Consider the following 19245-nt stretch of genomic DNA (forward strand, 5'->3'; position numbering starts at 1 on the left):
TTCCTGTAGCTCTCCCAGAGGGATGCCCACTCCAGGCAGGGCAGGAGGGCAGCTTCCTGTAGCTCTCCCAGAGGGATGCTCACTCCAGACAGGGCAGGAGGGTAGGATCCTGTAGCTCTCCCAGAGGGATGCTCACTCCAGGCAGGGCAGGAGGGAAGGTTCCTGTAGCTCTCCCAGAGGGATGCTCACTCCAGGCAGGGCAGGAGGGAAGGTTCCTGTAGCTCTCCCAGAGGGATGCTCACTCCAGGCAGGGCAGGAGGGAAGGTTCCTGTAGCTCTCCCAGAGGGATGCTCACTCCAGGCAGGGCAGGAGGGAAGGTTCCTGTAGCTCTCCCAGAGGGATGCTCACTCCAGGCAGGGCAGGAGGGAAGGTTCCTGTAGCTCTCCCAGAGCAGGGCAGGAGGGCAGAGCAAGGGCTTTGGGTTGATAGGTGAAGTGTTTCCACCTAACCTGCAGGAATCCTACTGCTGGGAAAAGAGCTTCTAGGCTTTCACTTCAGGTCTGGCTGCTCAGTGACCTGTTTAGTTTCTCAGAAGACAAAGAGGGAAGGCAGGCAAAACCTCCTCCCTTCTGCAACCCTCATGATTCATGGAGGGGTTTGGGGCTGGGTGTTTTTTGGCTGCTCTTTCTCTCTGTGTCGACACAAAGCATGCTGGAGAGGGTGAAGGAAGTCTGTTTATTTCTGCTTGAAGGCTGATTACATCACTAGCATGGATCATGGCATGGAATCACTGAATGCTCTGAGGAGAAAGCTAAGAATAAATATGGGGGGGGGGAAAAAATAGATTTAAAATATTTTGCTTGCAGCTGTCTCTGAAGATGAGTGATGGTTAAGTGCTGTATTTACAGGGGAGTTATCATACTCTAGGCTCTGTGCTGAATAAATATTACCTTGAAAGGGTAAAAAAATCCATTGCAAGAGTTTAACTCACCACAAAATCAACCAAACCAAAAAAAAAAAAAGAGGGGAAAAAAAAGGGGGGGAAAAAACCCAATCCCATGGAGTGGTCCAAAGTGAGGGTTAGTTACAGGTTAATCATTGAATCCCCAAGGGATCACTGTCCAAGGAAGCAGCCTCTCCCTGCTGACCAGCTGCTCTCCACAGAAGAGGCCTCGGTGGTTCTCCTTCTCTCCTCTGATGAACTACTACTGGTTCTTCAGGCTGCAAGAGAGAAGAAGCAGAGCTCAAACTCTGTGCTGCCAGCCCTGGGACCAGAGCTGGCTTTGAGCTCTGCCCATGGGGCACACAATCAGGGAGCCAGAGAACCACAGGGTCAGAGAAGCACAGAGCCAGGGAACCATAAAATCCTAGAACCACAGAGCCAGGGAAGCATAGACTCATGGAACCACAGAGCCAGGGAATCAGAGACTCATGGAACCATGGAACCACAGAGCCAGGGAAGCATAGACTCATGGAACCACAGAGCCAGGGAAGCATAGACTCATGGAACCATGGAACCACAGAGCCAGGGAAGCACAGACTCATGGAACCATGGAACCACAGAGCCAGGGAAGCACAGACTCATGGAACCATAGCACCACAGAGCCAGGGAATCACAGACTCATGGAGCCATAGAGCCAGGGAATCAGAGACTCATGGAACCATAGCACCACAGAGCCAGGGAATCACAGACTCATGGAGCCATAGCACCACAGAGCCAGGGATTCAGAGAGTCATGGAACCACAGAGCCAGGGAATCATAGACTCATGGAACCACAGAGCCAGGGAAGCACAGACTCATGGAGCCACAGAGCCAGGGAATCAGAGACTCATGGAACCACAGAGCCAGGGAATCACAGACTCATGGAGCCATAGCACCACAGAGCCAGGGATTCAGAGAGTCATGGAACCACAGAGCCAGGGAATCACAGACTCATGGAACCATAGCACCACAGAGCCAGGGAATCACAGACTCACGGAACCACAGAGCCAGGGAATCACAGACTCATGGAACCATAGCACCACAGAGCCAGGGAATCACAGACTCACGGAACCACAGAGCCAGGGAATCACAGACTCATGGAACCATAGCACCACAGAGCCAGGGAATCACAGACTCATGGAACCATAGCACCACAGAGCCAGGGAATCACAGACTCATGGAACCACAGAGCCAGGGAAGCACAGACTCATGGAGCCATATAGCCAGGGAAGCACAGACTCATGGAGCCATGGAACTACAGAGCCAGGGAATCAGAGACTCATGGAACCACAGAGCCAGGGAAGCACAGACTCATGGAGCCATATAGCCAGGGAAGCATAGACTCATGGAGCCATGGAACTACAGAGCCAGGGAATCAGAGACTCATGGAACCATAGAGCCCGGGAAGCATAGACTCATGGAACCACAGAGCCAGGGAAGCACAGACTCATGGAACCACAGAGCCAGGGATTCAGAGACTCATGGAACCACAGAGCCAGGGAATCACAGACTCATTGAACCATAGCACCACAGAGCCAGGGAATCAGAGACTCATGGAACCAAAGAGCCAGGGAATCAGAGACACATGGAGCCATAGAGCCAGGGAATCATAGACTCATGGAGCCATGGAACCACAGAGCCAGGGAATCAGAGACTCATGGAACCATAGCACCACAGATCCAGGGAATCAGAGACTCATGGAGCCATGGAGCCATAGATCCAGGGAATCACAGACTCATGGAACCATGGAACCACAGAGCCAGAGAATCATAGACCCATGGAATCATGGAACCACAGAACCAGGCAGTCACAGACTGCAGCAACTCAACATCTTTCCTAAACTGAGGGGCCCAGAGCTGGATGCAGGACTCAATGTGTGGCCTGACCAGTGCTGAGTACAGGGCAGAATGACTTGCCTGCTCCTGCTGGCCACACTGAATGGTGTTATAAATAGAACCACGGAATCATAGAATGATTTGGGTTGGTTTAAAAGTCAGCTGGCCCATCCCCCCTGCAGTCAGCAGGGACATCTTCAACTAGATCACATTGCTCAGGGCCCTGTCCAACCTGACCAGAAGTGTTTCCAGGGGTGGAGCACCTACCAGCTCTCTGGGCAACCTGTGACAGTGTTTCACAACCACAGTGTAAACATTTTCTCCTTCATATTTAGTCTGAATCTCCACCACCCTTTGTCCTGCCAATGCAAGCCCTTCCTTGACAAGGTTATCAGACACTGAAAAAGGCTCCTCAGGAAGATGGTCAAATTCCTGTCCCTGGAGGTGTTAAGACACAATGGTTAGCACCAGACTTGGTAGTTCAATAACCATTTGATTTGGTCCTCTTCAAGGTCTTTTTTCCAAGCAACATGATCCTGTGATTCTATTCTATGATCATGCCTCCTCTGGACTCACTCCAACAGGTCCCCAACGAGGCTAGGGAGAGGCCTCCAGCACAGCCCTGTGGGGAGAGGCTGAGGGAGCTGGGGTTGCTTGGCCTGGAGAGGAGGAGGCTCAGGGGAGATCTTCTTGCTGTCTACGGCTACCTGAGGGGAGGTTGTGGCCAGGAAGGGTTGGTCTCTTCTCCCAGGCAACCAGCACCAGAACAAGAGGACACAGTCTCAGGCTGTGCCAGGGGAAGTTTAGGCTCAAGGAGAGAAGAAAGTTCTTCACTGAGAGAGTTGTTAGCCACTGGAATGTGCTGCCCAGGGAGGTGGTGGAGTCACTATCCCTGGAGGTGTTCAAGAGGAGATTGGACGTGGCACTTGGTGCCATGGTTTAGTAGTCATGAGGTGTTGGGTGACAGGTTGGACTTGATGATCTTTGAGGTCTCTTCCAACCTTATTGATTCTATGATTCTATGATCTATGACTCATGGAACCATAGCACCACAGAGCCAGGGAACCACAGACTCATGGAACCATAGCACCACAGAGCCAGGGAATCACAGACTCATGGAACCATAGCACCACAGAGCCAGGGAATCACAGACTCATGGAACCATGGAACCACAGAGCCAGGGAATCATAGACCCATGGAACCACAGAGCCAGGGAATCAGAGACTCATGGAACCATGGAACCACAGAGCCAGGGAATCATAGACCCATGGAACCACAGAGCCAGGGAATCAGAGACTCATGGAACCATGGAACCACAGAGCCAGGGAATCATAGACCCATGGAACCACAGAGCCAGGGAATCAGAGACTCATGGAACCACAGAGCCAGGGAATCAGAGACTCATGGAACCATGGAACCACAGAGCCAGGGAATCAGAGACTCATGGAACCATGGAACCACAGAGCCAGGGAATCAGAGACTCATGGAACCATGGAACCACAGAGCCAGGGAATCAAAGACTCATGGAACCACAACACCACAGAACCAGGGAATCAGAGACTCATGGAACCATGGAATCATAGAACCAGAGAGTCAGAGAAGCAGAGGATCTTAGAATGCTTGCATTTGGAAGGGACCTCTGGAGGTCATCCAGCCCAAGCCCCTGCCAGAGCAGTGCAGCCAGGGCAGGGCACACAGAACACATCCAGGTGGGGCTTGAAAGTCTCCAGAGCAGGAGACTCCACAACCTCTCCTGGCAGCCTGCTCCAGGGCTGCAGCAGCCTCACACCAATGCAGTTTCTCCCCATGTCAAGGTGGAACCTCCTGGGTTTCAGCTGGACCCTGCTGTTCCTTTTCTTACTACTGAGACCCTCCCACAAGAGCCTGGCACCTTGACACCCACCCCTCACTTATTCATAGACATTGCTAAGAGCCCCATGCCCAGCAGTGCCCAGGCAGCCCCTGGAGCATCCCACTGCCCTTCCCAATGGATGCTGCCTCCTTCAGCACCTGAAGCTGCAGCTTTCCAAAAGAGAATGGAATGGAATGGAATGGAATGGAATAGAATAGAATAGAATAGAATAGAATGGAATGGAATGGAATGGAATGGAATGGAATGGAATGGAATGGAATGGAATGGAATGGAATGGAATGGAATAGGTTGGAAGAGACCTTCAAGATCATCATGTCCCACCTATCAACCAATCCAACCCACCTAAACAACTAACCCATGGCACCAAGCACCCCATCAAGTCTCCCCCTGAACACCCCCAGTGATGGTGACTCCACCACCTCCCCAGGCAGCCCATTCATAGTATCATAGTATCAGTCAGGGTTGGAAGGGACCACAAGGATCATCTAGTTCCAACCCCCCTGCCATGGGCAGGGACACCCCACACTAGATCAGGCTGGCCAGAGCCTCAGCCAGCCTGGCCTTAAACACCCCCAGGGACAGGGCCTCGACCACCTCCCTGCACAACCCATTCCAGGGCTTCACCACTCTCATGGGGAAGAACTTCCTCCTCACCTCCAGCCTCAATCTCCCCACCTCCAGCTTCATTCCATTCCCCCTAGTCCTATCACTCCCTGAGATCCTGAGCAGTCCCTCCCCAGCCTTCCTGTAGCCCCCTTCAGATCCTGGAAGGCCACAATTAGGTCACCTCAGAGCCTTCTCTTCTCCAGTCTGAACAGCCCCAACTCCTTCAGTCTGTCCTCACAGCAGAGCAGCTCCAGCCCTCTGATCATCCTCCTGGCCCTTCTCTGGACACCTTCCAGCACCTCCAGATCCCTCTTGCAATAGGGGCTCCAGAACTGGAGGCAGTACTCCAGGTGGGGTCTCCCCAGAGCTGAGCAGAGGGGGAGAATCACCTCCCTTGCCCTGCTGACCACACTTCTCCTGATGCAGCCCAGGCTCTGGTTGGCTTTCTGGGCTGCAAGTGCAGACTGAGAGCTCCTGGTGAGCTTCTCCTCCACCAGCACCCCCAAGTCTCCCTCCTCAGGGCTGCTTTCCAGCCAGTCCCTGCCCAGCCTGGATTTGTGCCTGGGATTGCCTCCACCCAGCTGCAGGACCCTGCCCTTGGTCTTGTTGAACCTCCTGAGGTTGGCTTGTGCCCACCTCTCCAGCCTGTCCAGGTCCCTCTGGATGGCCTCCCTTCCCTCCAGCTGTCTGCTGCACCACACAGCTTGGTGTCATCAGCAACCCTGCTGAGGATGCACTCAATGCCACTGTCCATGGCACCCACAAAGATGTTGAACAAGACAGGTCCCAGGACTGATCCCTGAGGGACTCTGCTTGTCCCTGGCCTCCACTGGGACATGGAGCCATGGACAGCCACTCTTTGGGTGCAGCCATCAAGCCAGTTCCTTATCCATCTAGTGGTCACCCATCACACCCATGTGTCACCACCTGGAGACCAGGATGTGGTGCGGGACAGTGTCGAAGGCTGTGCTCAGGTCCAGGTAAACGACATCAGTTGCTCGCCCCTCATCTATTAATTTTGTCACCTGCTCATAGAAGGCCACCAGGTTGGTCAGGCAGGATTTGCCCTTGGTGAAGCCATGCTGACTGTTCCCAATCACCTCTTCACTCTTCTTCTGAGCCAGTAGTGCCTCCAGAAGGATCTGCTCCAAGAGCTTTCCGGGCACCAAGGTGAGACTGACTGGCCTGGAGTTCCCTGGTTCCTCCTTCTTACCCTTTTTGCACATGGGGGTCATGTTTCCCCTTTTCCAGTCTGTGGGGACTGCCCCAGACTGCCAGGACTTTTGAAATATAATAGAGAGGGGTTCAGCAACCTCCTCTGCCAGTTCTCTCAGTACCCGTGGGTGTATCCCCTCGGGTCCCATGCACTTGAACACTTTCAGGTTCTTCAGGTGATCACGAACCTGATCTGCACTTCCCATGGGCAGTTCTTCCTCCCCGTCCCTGCCATTGTCTTCCATAACATCAGGAGTGTGGCTAGAGGCCCTTGCAGTGAAGACTGAGGTAAAGAAGTTATTAAGTACCTCAGCCTTTTCCTCATCACATGTGACCATGTCACCAGTTTCCTTTCTGAGGGGCCCACACCTTCCCTAGGCTTCTTCTTCCCATTCATATACCTGTAAAAGTTCTTAGTGTTCCCTTTAACCTCCCTGGCTAGATTCAACTCAAACTCTGCTTTGGCTTTCCTAACCAGGACTCTTGCTGCTCAGGCAGCTTCCTTATCTCCCCCCTGTTCTAGCTGTCCTTCTCTCCACTGCCTGTAGAGTTTCCTTTTAAGTGCTAGTGTGTCCAGTAGCTCCCTGCTCACCCAGGCAGGCCTCCTAGCATTCTTACCTGCTTTTCTCTTTGTTGGTACACAGAGCTCCTGGACACAGAGGAGGTGGTCCTTGAATACTGACCAGCTGTCCTGGGTCCCTCTCCCCTCCAGGGCTTTGTCCCAGGACACTTTGGCTAGCAGATCCCTGAAGCCATCAAAGTCTGCATGCCTAAAGTCTAGGGTCGTGAGCTTGGAATACTTCCTCCTGATTGCCCTGAGGAGATTCAATGTAACTGCTTCATGGTCACTGCAGCCAAGGCTGTCTCTGAGCCTCACATTGCTTACCAGCCCTTCCCTGTTGGTGAGAACAAGGTCCAGCATAGCACCATTTCTTGTTGGTTCCTCTACCATTTGGAGGAGGAAGTTGTCTTCTATGCAGCCCAGGAACATCCTGGATTGCTGGTGTCTTGCTTGTACTGTCCCTCCAGCAGATATCCGGGTGGTTGAAATCCCCCATGAGGACCAGGGCTTGTGACCTGGAAGCTGTCTCTATTTGCCTGTGGAGGGCCTCATCTGCTTGGATCTGCTGGTAATTCCAATGGGCAATCACTCTCTCTGTGTAGAACTTCTTCCTAACCTCCAGCCTCCTCCCCTGGCACAGCCTGAGAATGTGTCCTCTTGTTCTGGTGCTGGCTGCCTGGGAGAAGAGACCAACATCCACCTGGCTACAACCTCCCTTCAGGCTCCCTTCAGGAGCAATAAGGTCACCCCTGAGTCTCCTCTTCTCCAGGCTGAGCAACCCCAGCTCCCTCAGCCTCTCCTCACAGGGCTGTGTTCCAAACCCCTCACCAACTTTGTTGCCCTTCTCTGGACATGCTCCAGCAACTCAACCTCCTTCCTAAACTGAGGGGCCCAGAACTGGACACAGGACTCGAGGTGTGGCCTAACCAGTGCAGTGTACAGGGGCAGAATGACCTCCCTGCTCCTGCTGGCCACACTGTTCCTGATGCAGGCCAGGATGCCATTGGCCCTCCTGGATGCCTGGGCACACTGCAGGCTCATGTTCAGTCTACCATTGACCAGCACTCCCAGGTCCCTCTCTGCCTGGCTGCTCTCAGCCACTCTGACCCCAGCCTGCAGCACTGCCTGGGGTTGCTGTGGCCAATGTGCAGAACCTGGCACTTGGATGTGCTCAATCTCCTGCCCTTGGCCTCTGCCCATCTGTCCAGCCTGTCCAGGTCCCTCTGCAGAGCCTCCAGCAGATCAACTCCTGTCCCCAGCTTGGTGTTGTCAGCAGATTTACTGATGATGGACTCAATGCCCTCATCCAGATCATCAATAAAGATGTTAAAGAGCACAGGGCCCAGCACTGATCCCTGGGGCACACCACTGGTGCCTGGCTGCCAGCTGGCTGTGGCACCATTCACCACCACTCTCTGGGCTCGGCCTCCAGCCAGTTCCTAACCCATCGCAGTGTGCTCCCATCCAAGCCATGGGCTGACAGCTTGGCCAGGAGTTTGCTATGGGGGACAGTGTCAAAGGCCTTGCTGAGGTCCAGGTAGACCACATCCACAACCTGCCCCACATCCAACAGGCAGTCACCTGATCATAGAAGGAGATCAGGTTGGTCAGGCAGGACCTGCCCTTCCTAAATCCATGCTGGCTAGGCCTGATCCCTTGGCCATCCTGTAAGTGCTGTGTTAATGCACTCAGGATGACCTGTTCCATGATCTTGCCTGGCATTGAGGTCAGGCTGACAGGCCTATAATTCCCTGGCTCATCCAACCGGTCCCTCTTGTGGATGGGCACCACATTGGCCAGCTTCCAGTCTTCTGGGACCTCTCCAGTGAGCCAGGACTGCTGGAAAATGATGGAGAGTGGCTTGGCCAGCTCCTCTGACAGCTCTCTCAGCACCCTAGGATGAATCCCATCTGGTCCCATGGACTTGTGGGGATCCAAGCTGCTGAGGAGAGCTCCAACCACCTGCTCATGGAACATAGGGAAACTGTGCAGCTCCCTGGCTCCTTCTGCCAGCTCTGCAGGCCAGCTGTCAGGAAGACATTCTGTCCTGCTAGTAAAAATTGAGGCAAAGAAGGTGTTAAGTATCTCTGCCTTTTCCTCATCCTTTGTTACAACGTTCCCCTCCGTGTCCACCAAGGAGTGGAGGTTGTCCTTGCCCTTCCTCTTGCTATTAATGTATCTATAGAAGGACTTTTTGTTGTCCTTCACAGCAGAGGCCAGGCTAAGCTCCAAATGTGCTTTTGCCTCCCTAATTTTCTTCCTACATGATCTAGCAACATCCTTAAACATTCCATGGGTTGCCTCCCTTCTCTTCCAAAGGTGATACACCCTCTTTTTCCCCTTAGTTCTTTCAGAAGCTCATTGCCCATCCAGGCTGGCCGTCTGCCCCGGCGGCTCATCTTCCGGCACATTGGCACAGCCTGTCCCTGAGCCTTCAAGAGTTCTTCCTTGAAGCAGGCCCAGCTCTCCTGGACCCCTTTATTTTTAAGGGCTTTATCCCAAGGAACCCTCTGAGTTAGTTCCTTGAGTAGCCTGAAGTCCTCCCTCCGGCAGTCCAGAGTGGAGGTCTTCTTGCTACCCTTCCTAGCTTGACTGAGTACTGAAAATTCAATGATCTTGTGGTCACTGGACCCCAAACACCCTCTGACCACCACATCACCCACCAGCCCTTCCCTGTTGGTGAGGAGGAGGTCATGGCCCCTAAGCACCCTCTGACCACCACATCCCCATCAGCCCTTCCCTGTTGGTGAAGAGGAGGTCAAGCAGAGCCTTACCCCTGGTAGGCTCTCGCAGCACCTGGGATAAGAAGCTGTCCTCCATGCACTCTAAGAACCTCCTAGACTGTCTCCTCTCTGCTGTGTTCCTTCAGCTCCTCAGCTTCCATTTGTCTGAGCCCCCCAAGCCCTGCTGGCTCCTCACCCAGCCCTGCTGGCTCCTCACCCAGCACACTTCTGCCCAACAGGGAGTTTCTCCCTCAGCCAGCACTGCCCACCCCAGGCTGGTGCTAGGGGCCGTGGTTTGGTGTCCCTGGTGGTGTTGGGCTGATGGTTGGACTGGATGCTCTCCGAGGCCTTTTCCAACCCAAACAATTCCCTGAGCCTCTGCTCCCACGAAGCCAGCCTGGTTTTTATCCTTTCCATGACAATAATTAATCCATCCACCCAACACACCACAAAACAAAGTTGCAGGAGCCATCCTGGGGCTTTCAGCTGATGATCAAAACAGAAGCTATCAGAGATATGGTTATTTTCTCTTACAATAAAAGGGAAGGGAGACAATTTAATCCTATAATGAGAGAAAGTATTACATGCTCTCTCTTCACAGGCAGAGTAATTATGCAGCTGCTCTCTGGAACTGAAATAATGACAAATTAAAATGCCTCTCAATTCCATCCACCTTTTATAAGGATTCATCTTCTGGAGTTATTATCACTCCAAAGGCTGCCTTTTATTTTAGGCATCAGCCACTCCGTGTGCCAGAGAGCACATGGAGCTGTCACTGCCACCCTGCAGAGCTGCAGCCATCAAGGGAAGGAAAAAGTCATTCCCCACAGAACCAGGGAATTGTTTGGGTTGGAGAAGGCTTCTAAGGGCATCCAGGCCAACCCTCAACCCAGCACCACCATGGCCCCCAAACCATGGCTCCAAGTGCCATGGCCACAGGTTCTTGAACCCCTCCAGGCATGGGGACTCCACCACCTCCCTGGGCAGCCTCTGCCAGTCCCTGACCACTCCTGCAGCACAGAAACTTTCCCTCATCTCCAACCTAAGCCTCCCCTGGCACAATTTCAGGGCATCTCCTCTCCTTCTATCACCTGAGACTAGGGAGAAGAGACCAACCCCCAGCTCACTCCAACCTCCTTTGAGGAGCAATGAGCTCTCTCCTCAGCTTCCTCTTCTCCAGACTGAACCACCCCAGCTCCCTCAGCTGCTCCTCACCAGAGCTGTTCTCCAGCCTCTCTCTGGCCATGCTCCAGCCCTTCCAGGTCCTTCCTGTGGTGACAGGACCAAATCTGAACACACCTGGGGCCATGGTTTGGTGGCCCTGGTGCTGCTGGGTTGATGGTTGGCCTGGATGTTCTCAGAGGGCTTTTCCACCCCAGGCACTTCCATGACTCCATGCAAAGCCCCAAGTTCACATCACACAGGAACATTTCCTTGAGCCCAGCTTTGAACACCCTGCCCAGGGGTGGAGTCACCATGCCTGGAGGTGTTTAAAGGAGGTCTGGCTGAGGAGCTTAGGGACATGAACACAGCTGACCCCTGAGTGCCAGATTTGTGATGCCTTCAAAGCAATCTTGCCCTGTGCCTGACTCCTGCCCCAGTTCCTGACTTTGTGACAGGATGAAGGATAAATTTCCCTTTTCCTTTCAAGTGCATGGCTTAAAGCACCTGCACCCTGGAGCCAGCACAGGAGCCAGCAGACTGTGTCTTGTTTAGCATATTCATTGGCCAGGGGGATGAGGACCAGCTCAATATTAGCTACCTGCTCCTTCATCTTTTATTCAGCACCAAAACCCTCCCAGCTTTCCCCACCAGCCCCCATTTCCTCCACCTTTTGGGCCAGGCTGATTCAGACAGAAGCATTCAGGTGGAATTCCAGTAAACAAACACCAAAGCTCTGCTCACCAGACAGCACACCCCCACCCCCATCCCCACGGGAGAAAGGTCAGCTGCAGGGGACACAACCTTCAGCTCCTGCTGCACTGGCAGAGCTCCAGTTCCACCAGCACCCACGCAGGGAAGCGATGGAGGTCCAGAGGACAGAGCCTGCTGAGGAGAAGTTCAAGGGCTGCTGGCTGCTGGCTATTTAAAGCAGCTGCAGCTGGGGCTGGGCTGTGTGCTGCTCCCTGTGCTGCTCTCTGGAGAGCCCTCAAGAACTATAATAAACATCCACAACTTGACTCATTCCTCATCAAAGTTCTGCTCTCCTAAAGCAGCTTTTCAGAAGACTCCTCTGGCCTGGTGGTGTTTTGGGTGCTACCAGCTCCCTGCCTCCCACCCCCTTCCCTGCTCACCCATCCCAGGGGGAAATCCATTTCCTTCCCCAACTGCTTCCCCCCAGCCCCCTTGTAGTTTTTGGGTTTAGTTCTGAAGTGTGAGAGCTACACAAAATGTTTTGTTGCCTTAGCAACGGCAATCCAGTGGCTCCAGACCCAGTTAGGAGGAAGAGGGCAGCCTTGACACTAAGCAGCAGGAAGGAGAGCGGCACAAAGCAGCGGGCAGAGCACCGGCCGAGGGCTGCGGCAGGGACAGCTCCGGTCCAGGGCTGCGGCAGGGACAGCTCCGGCCGGGGGCTGCAGCAGGGACAGCTCCGGCCGGGGGCTGCAGCAGGGACAGCTCCGGCCGGGGGCTGCAGCAGGGATAGCTCCGGCCCAGGGCTGCAGCAGGGACAGCTCCGGCCGAGGGCTGCAGCAGGGACAGCTCCGACCGGGGGCTGCAGCAGGGACAGCTCCGGCCGGGGGCTGCAGCAGGGATAGCTCCAGCCGGGGGCTGCAGCAGGGACAGCTCCGGCCGAGGGCTGCAGCAGGGACAGCTCCGGCCGGGGGCTGCGGCAGGGACAGCTCCGGCCGGGGGCTGCAGCAGGGCCAGCTCCGGCCGAGGGCTGCGGCAGGGACAGCTCCGGCCCAGGGCTGCAGCAGGGACAGCTCCGGCCCAGGGCTGCGGCAGGGACAGCTCCGGCCGAGGGCTGCAGCAGGGATAGCTCCAGCCGGGGGCTGCAGCAGGGACAGCTCCGGCCGAGGGCTGCAGCAGGGCCAGCTCCGGCCGAGGGCTGCGGCAGGGACAGCTCCGGCCCCTGGCACCCAGCACTGACACATTTCTTCACCCTGCACTCAGCAGCCAAGGAGCTTCCTTCCCCAGCCTCGAAAAGGCAAAGAGCAGTGGAAATCATAGAATCAATCATAGAATCAGTCAGGGTTGGAAGGGACCACAAGGATCAGCTAGTTCCAACCCCCCTGCCATGGGCAGGGACACCCCACACTAGATCAGCCTGGCCAGAGCCTCATCCAGCCTGGGCTTAAACACCTCCAGGGCTGGGGCCTCAACCACCTCCCTGGACAACCCATTCCAAGCTGATCTACCAAGTCTGGGGGTTCAAAAGGAACTAACTTTGCAGGGCAGAGAAAGCTACCAAAGCTCTCTGCAGCTCCCTGGAAGGAGGCTGGAGCCGGGGGGGGTTGGTCCTTTCTACCCAGGATCAGGTGATAGAAGGAGAGGAAATGGCCTGAAACTGTGCCAGGGAAGGCTTAGCTTGGAGATGAGAGGAAATTTCTGTGCTGCCAGAGTGGTCAGGGACTGGCACAGGCTGCCCAGGGAGGTGATGGAGTCCCCATCCCTGGAGGTGTTCAAGCAAGGTGCGGCCTTGGGGCTGTAGTTTAGTGTCCCTGGTGGGGTTGGGTTGATGGTTGGGGTGTAGAATAGAGTAGAATAGAATAGAATAAGTTGGAAGAAACCTTCAAGATCATCATGTCCAACCCATCAACCAATCCAACACCACCTAATCAACTAACCCATGGCACCAAGCACCCCATCAAGTCTCCTCCTGAACACCTCCAGTGATGGTGACTCCACCACCTCCCCAGGCAGCCCATTCCAATGGGCAATCACTCTCTCTGTGTAGAACTTCTTCCTAACCTCCAGCCTAAACCTCCCCTGGTGCAGCCTGAGATGACCTCAGATGATCTCAGAGTGGATGATCTCCAGAGGTCCCTTCCAACCCCTGCCCCTTTGTGACTGTGGTATGGGTGAGACCCTGCTGCCTGCCTCTCCTAGAGTCCAGCTCTCCCACAAGGGCTAACCCACAGAGGACAAGGAAGCTGCAAAAGCAGCTTGCAGCAAGGAGAGAGCAATCTGGTGACAGTAATGACAGGGTGGGGATGAGCTGCTGCTGTGCTCCAGCCCAAGCTGCCAATCCGTTGTCTCCTGTGGCTCTGTGCTTCCCTGCTGGCGCTGGAGTGATCCCTGCTGGGTTGGGATGCTGAGCCTCAAAGACAATTGCAGAAGAATGAACAATGGGTGGAGGAAATAGAATAATCAGAGCAATTTGCCATGGAAATTGGTCAGACAATTGTCTCTAATTGGGAGTCCATTGTTGCAGTTGTAACATTTGGAATTTCTTCCCTTGTTCCCTTCTGTACCCAATGCCTGTGACAATCCCTGGGGACCAGATTTAAGTCATCATGAAGCCATGATGAAAAACTGAATTTAGGCAGGCTGATAGGAATCTTCATCTCCAGGAGAGGAAGGTCCTTCAGAAAGGAAACTGGGAACCCTTCAGGCCTCTGCACTCCTCAGGAGCTCCTGCACAGGCTGCCTCATGAGGAAAGGACCTTCCCATCAATAACCCATGGACTTCCAGAGCTCCAGCAAGCCCTGGGAGCAGCTGAGAGTGCCACTGAGCCTGGGCACCAAAACAGTGCAGTGCCACTGGGATTGCTGGTGGCCCAGGGAGATGTGCTGGGACACCAGGAGCTGATTCCTTACCCAGCTGTTCCCTTCTACCACAAGCTCTGCAGTGAGAACCCTGCCTGTCAGGCTCCTTCTCCAGCTGCAGAACAGGAGAGGAAGCAGAATGATCCTTCCTGAGCCTCTGCAATCTTTGTCAGAGCAAGCTGGGAGAGAGCACTTAGGGAAGAGAGAGATGCAGGGGGATGGAGATGACACTCTGCTAACTGCAGCTGACTGAGCCACAGAATGCAGAGGGTTGGAAGGGACCCTTGGAGGTCATCTTGTCCACCTGATGCAGTTACATCAGGCTGCTCAGGGCTTTGAGTGGCTCCAGGGATGGGGCACAGAAGTGGAAATGAAGCAGAGGATGAGATGGATACCCTCTGAATCTCTCCAGCTCAAATCCATTCCCCTTCCTCCTGTCAGCACAATCCCTTGTGAGAAGTCCCTCCCCAGCTTTCTTGTAGGTTCCCTTTGAGCACTGGAAGGCCTCCAAGTCTGACACCATCAGCTCCTCCTGCTACCTCAGATCCTGAGCATGACCACACACTCAGCAGGTGTTTCCCTGAATAAATAGGATGGAGCCAAGGTGGATGGCACTGGGAAGCTTTGATGGTTAACTCTGGGAAGCTGTGAAGGTCTAACATCATCTGGGGAGGTTCTGTGCTTAGCCTTTGGCAGCTTGAGCAAAATGAGCCATTGGTCTTTAGTGCTGGTTCTGATCCTGCCTCATCTTTCAGGCTGCTCCTGAAGCTACCTGAAGGATGTCAAGAACTAATGACCCCTTTTATATCCCCTTCTAATCTGGGCGGTCCTGAGTGCTTCAGCCTGAAAGGGCTCCCAGAGCTCGCATGGCAGTGTATTAGGAGAGATTAGGTCATTAATCGCGCTCTGGTCCCACCTACCTTTATCACCTCGTTTCACTAATTTGCATTAATTGGCAGGGCAGGCTCCCTGCAGCTCTCCTGAAAGGAAAGCAGGGCAGCCCTCGGCACACTTCCCCTCTCCAGGCAGGAGCCCCTGCCCCGAGCATCTGCAGCTGACAAAGCTGCAGGACTGTCCTGGAGCCTGCAGCAGAACCCCAGGAAGAAGCAGGCCAGAGCTCTGGCAGCGAGCTGCAGCAGGGCTGCAAGGAAGAGCAAGGAGCTGGCAGCAGGCAGCAGGCTCTGCTGGGGCATCACAGCATCACCAAGGCTGGAAGAGGCCTCAAAGATCATCAAGTCCAACCACAGACCTCATGACTAGACCCTGGCACCAAATGCCACATCCAATCCCCTCTTGAACACCTCCAGGGATGGGGACTCCACCACCTCCCTGGGCAGCACATTCCAATGGCTAACAACTCTCTCAGTGAAGAACTTTCTCCTCACCTCCAGCCTAAACTTCCCCTGGCACAGCCTGAGACTGTGTCCTCTTGTTCTGGTGCTGGTTGCTAAAGAGACCAAGCCCCACCTGGCTACAACCTCCCTTCAGGTAGTTGTAGAGGGCAATGAGGTCTCCCCTGAGCCTTCTCTTCTCCAGGCTAAACAACCCCAGCTCCCTCAGCCTCTCCTCACAGGGCTGTGCTCAAGGCCTCTCCCCAGCCTTGTTGCCCTTCTCTGGACACCTTCAAGTGTCTCAATGTCCTTCCTAAACTGAGGGGCCCAGAACTGGACACAGGACTCAAGATGTGGCCTAACCAGTGCTGAGCACAGGGGCACAATGACTTGCCTGCTCCTGATGCAGGCCAGGATGCCATTGGCCTTCTTGGCCCCCTGGGCACACTGCTGGCTCATGTTTAGGCAGCTGTCAATCAGCACCCCCAGGTCCCTCTCTGTTTGGCAGCTCTCAGCCACTCTGACCCCAGCCTGTAGCTCTGCCTGGGGTTGCTGTGGCCAAAGTGCAGCACCCAGCACTTGGACCTGTGATGCTGGCAGGGACAGAGAGCAGGCAGCACTCTGTGCTTCGGAGGGGCTCCAGCAGCCCGGCTGGGCGCAGCCCTGCCCCTCCCAGCCCGCAGGCACCTCGGAGAGCTGTGTCTTGCTAACCCCCAGAGCTCCTCAGATGAGCAGGGTAGGGCAGTGGGGAGGGTTATCATCTGTCTGCTCAGCCAGGCAGCCACAGAGAGGCAGAGGGCAGCAGGCAGAGGCGAGGTACCCACTTGGTCTGGTGCTTGGAGCCCTTCAGGTGCGCGTGGTACTGCTCTATGGAGTTGAGGGTGACGCTGCAGGTGCTGCAGCTGTAGCTGCGCTTCAGGCCTGTGGAGAGAAGCCAGAGACAGTCACTGCCCTGCCCCCCACCAGCTGCCAGCTCCCACACAATCACACAACTCTCATCCAGTCCAAGCAGCAACCCAGCACCTCCATGGCCACCAAACCCTGGCCCCAGGTGCCATGGGCACACATTTCCTGAACCCCTCCAGGGCTGGGCACTCCACCACCTCCCTGGGCAGCCTCTGCCAGTCCCTGACCACTCTGGCAGCGAAGACAATTTTCCCTCATCTCCAACCTCAGCCTCCCCTGGCACAGTTTCAGGTCATTTCCCCTCCTTCCATCACCTGATCCTAGGCAGAAGAGACCAATCCCCAGCTCACTGCAGGAGCACACCAGGGCATATTTATCCCTCTGGGCTCCTGGCAGCCACCACAGCTCAGGGCAGCTCCTGGTTTGTGTATTCAGGAGCCAGGTCACTTAGGAGTACATTTTCCCCCCCACAAAGGGATGTGCTGTAGCCACCACAGGGAATGTGCTTGCTGAGGGACTCTGGAAGGTCAGAGCTGGGAGCCTGCTGTGGGGTGTAGGTGACCACCCAAATGCTGGACCCCCAGGAGCTCCTCTGCCTGATGGATTCTCTCTTGGCTGCAGAACCTGTCTGCAGCTCTTCACTGGGCTAACTTTAGCCTTTCACAGATACAACAACAAACAACTATTTATAAAGCTGTTGCTCTTGCTGCCGGCCAAGCAGCACTGAACTGGAAACAACCTCTCAGCGTGGGGTCACAGGGGAGATGCTCTGAAATACGCTGAAATCCGGGGGCTGGGTTGGGCTGGGGGGGGGGCTGGGGGGAGGCTGTTTGCTCTGAGGCTGCTTCATCTTCTAAGAAACCTCTTGGCTGCCTCTGCTGCTCTCCTTGTCCCTGCTTGTTTAATTGCCACAGCTACAAGTGGCTTGCTAAGGAGATACCCTGCACTGGATTTTCTTGTGATGTGAACTGCAGAGAACAGGATCTGAGAGCTGCTGGCTGAGCATCTTAAGGCAGGAGTGGACAGAAAGGGGACTGCTGGGCTGCTTTGTCTCCTGCTAGCACAGAGGATGTGACTGGCAGCAGCAGCCCCAAACCACACCACACAAACAGCCCCAGAGCAGCAGAAATGGGGACCTCAGCCCCTCCTGCTCCCTGGGCCATGGAAGGGCAGAAGCTGCACCCTCAGAAGGGGCTGCTGGAGGCACAGAAATGCAACCAGGCCCCACAAGGAGCAGCATCCCCCAGCTGCCTGTGCAGGGAAAGCTCTTGGTTTCAGCAGCAACTCCTTCCTGATTCACTGCTCTGCCTCTGGGCACAGACTGCAGGAAGGCAAAGAAGGCAATTAAGCAGATTCCTGCACACCTCAGAGAGAAGCTGCAAAGCCATTTATAAGCAAAGCCACAGAACCCTTCTCTCAGCACACTGACTGGGAAACAGCCAAGCTGCAGGACCAAGCCCACCCCAGCCAGCCCCTGCCTCACTCCTTCACCTTTCTGAGACACCCACTGCAGGGCAGACAGGAACCCACCCAAAGAGGTGCCCAGGGAGCACAGGCAGAGCCTCTGCAGGAGGAGAATCACAGCACCAGAGAACTGCTGAGGTGGGAAGAGACCTCTCAGAGCATCAAGTGCAAGCACTCACCCAGAGCTCACAGCCCCACCCCTGCTGCTGAGCCACATCCCTCAGCACCACATCCACACAGCTTTGGAACACCTCCAGGGATGGAGACTGCAGCACCTCCCAGGGCAACCTGGGACAGTGCCTGGGAGCCCCTTCTGTGAGGATATTTTTCCTCCTCTGGCACAACTGGAGGCCATTGCCTTGTGTCCTGCCACTTGTTCATGTGAGAAGAGCTCAACCCCCAGCTGGCTCCAGCCTTGTTTCAGGGAGCTGTGGAGAGCAATGAAGACTTCCCCCAGCCTCCTCCTCTGAGGACTGAACAATCTCAGCTCCCTCAGATGCTCCTCACAAGGTTTGTGTTCAAGGCCCTTTTCCAGCTTTGTTGCCCTTCTCTGGACCTTCTCCATCACCTCAATGTCCTTCTTGGAGTGAGGGAAGTGACCTGGGCCGAGAGAGACGCCCCTGCCTGGGCTCAAAATCTGGTTTTAAGGGGAGAAATGAGAAGCTTCTTCAGGAGCTACAGCACCAACAGCTGCAGAAGGGAACAGAGCATGGCCAAACACACATCAAACCTCCTGCTGCCCTTCTGCCCCTCCCTGAGAGGGCTCCTGCTCCTGGCATGTAGGGCAAAGCCTGACCTGGATTGTCTAAGGATTTCCTGATCCTGCTGTCTCCATCTTACTGTGCTCAGAGGCAGGCAGAGGTTTCTCCTCTCCATCTTAACACCCTAATGATTCCCCTGGCATCACAGCCTGCCTCAGCACCCCCAGCATGCACACACTGCTGCTGCACCAAGCCACTGATGCTGAAGGAATTCTGCCCTGCCCTAGGGAAAAAGAAAACCCAACCACCCAAGCCCAGGAACTGCAAATCTGAGTCTCTGTGGTGGTGTTTCTGCTGTGCACTGATTCACTCCCATGAAGATCTGAACAGACCATTT

At 54.9% G+C, this 19245-nt stretch overlaps 1 protein-coding gene across 2 annotated transcripts in view; it reads right to left on the bottom strand.

Moving 5' to 3' along the window:
* Window positions 1-656: 656 nt before the first annotated feature.
* Window positions 657-19245, bottom strand: part of ZMAT4 (zinc finger matrin-type 4) — a 68256-nt gene continuing 49667 nt past the window's right edge. For both annotated transcript variants that reach the window (XM_068156191.1, XM_068156190.1), the window contains exons 6-7: window positions 16602-16698; window positions 657-1161 (exon numbers count right to left, since the gene is read on the bottom strand). In XM_068156191.1, the coding sequence (XP_068012292.1) occupies window positions 1146-1161; window positions 16602-16698 (113 nt within the window). In that variant the 3' untranslated portion in view covers window positions 657-1145. The remainder of the gene's footprint in view (window positions 1162-16601; window positions 16699-19245) is intronic.

Source organism: Melanerpes formicivorus, unplaced genomic scaffold (genome assembly GCF_026170545.1).
Source record: "Melanerpes formicivorus ecotype bairdi unplaced genomic scaffold, bMelFor1.0.p_v2 SCAF_34, whole genome shotgun sequence".
In the NCBI taxonomy this organism is placed as follows: domain Eukaryota; kingdom Metazoa; phylum Chordata; class Aves; order Piciformes; family Picidae; genus Melanerpes; species Melanerpes formicivorus.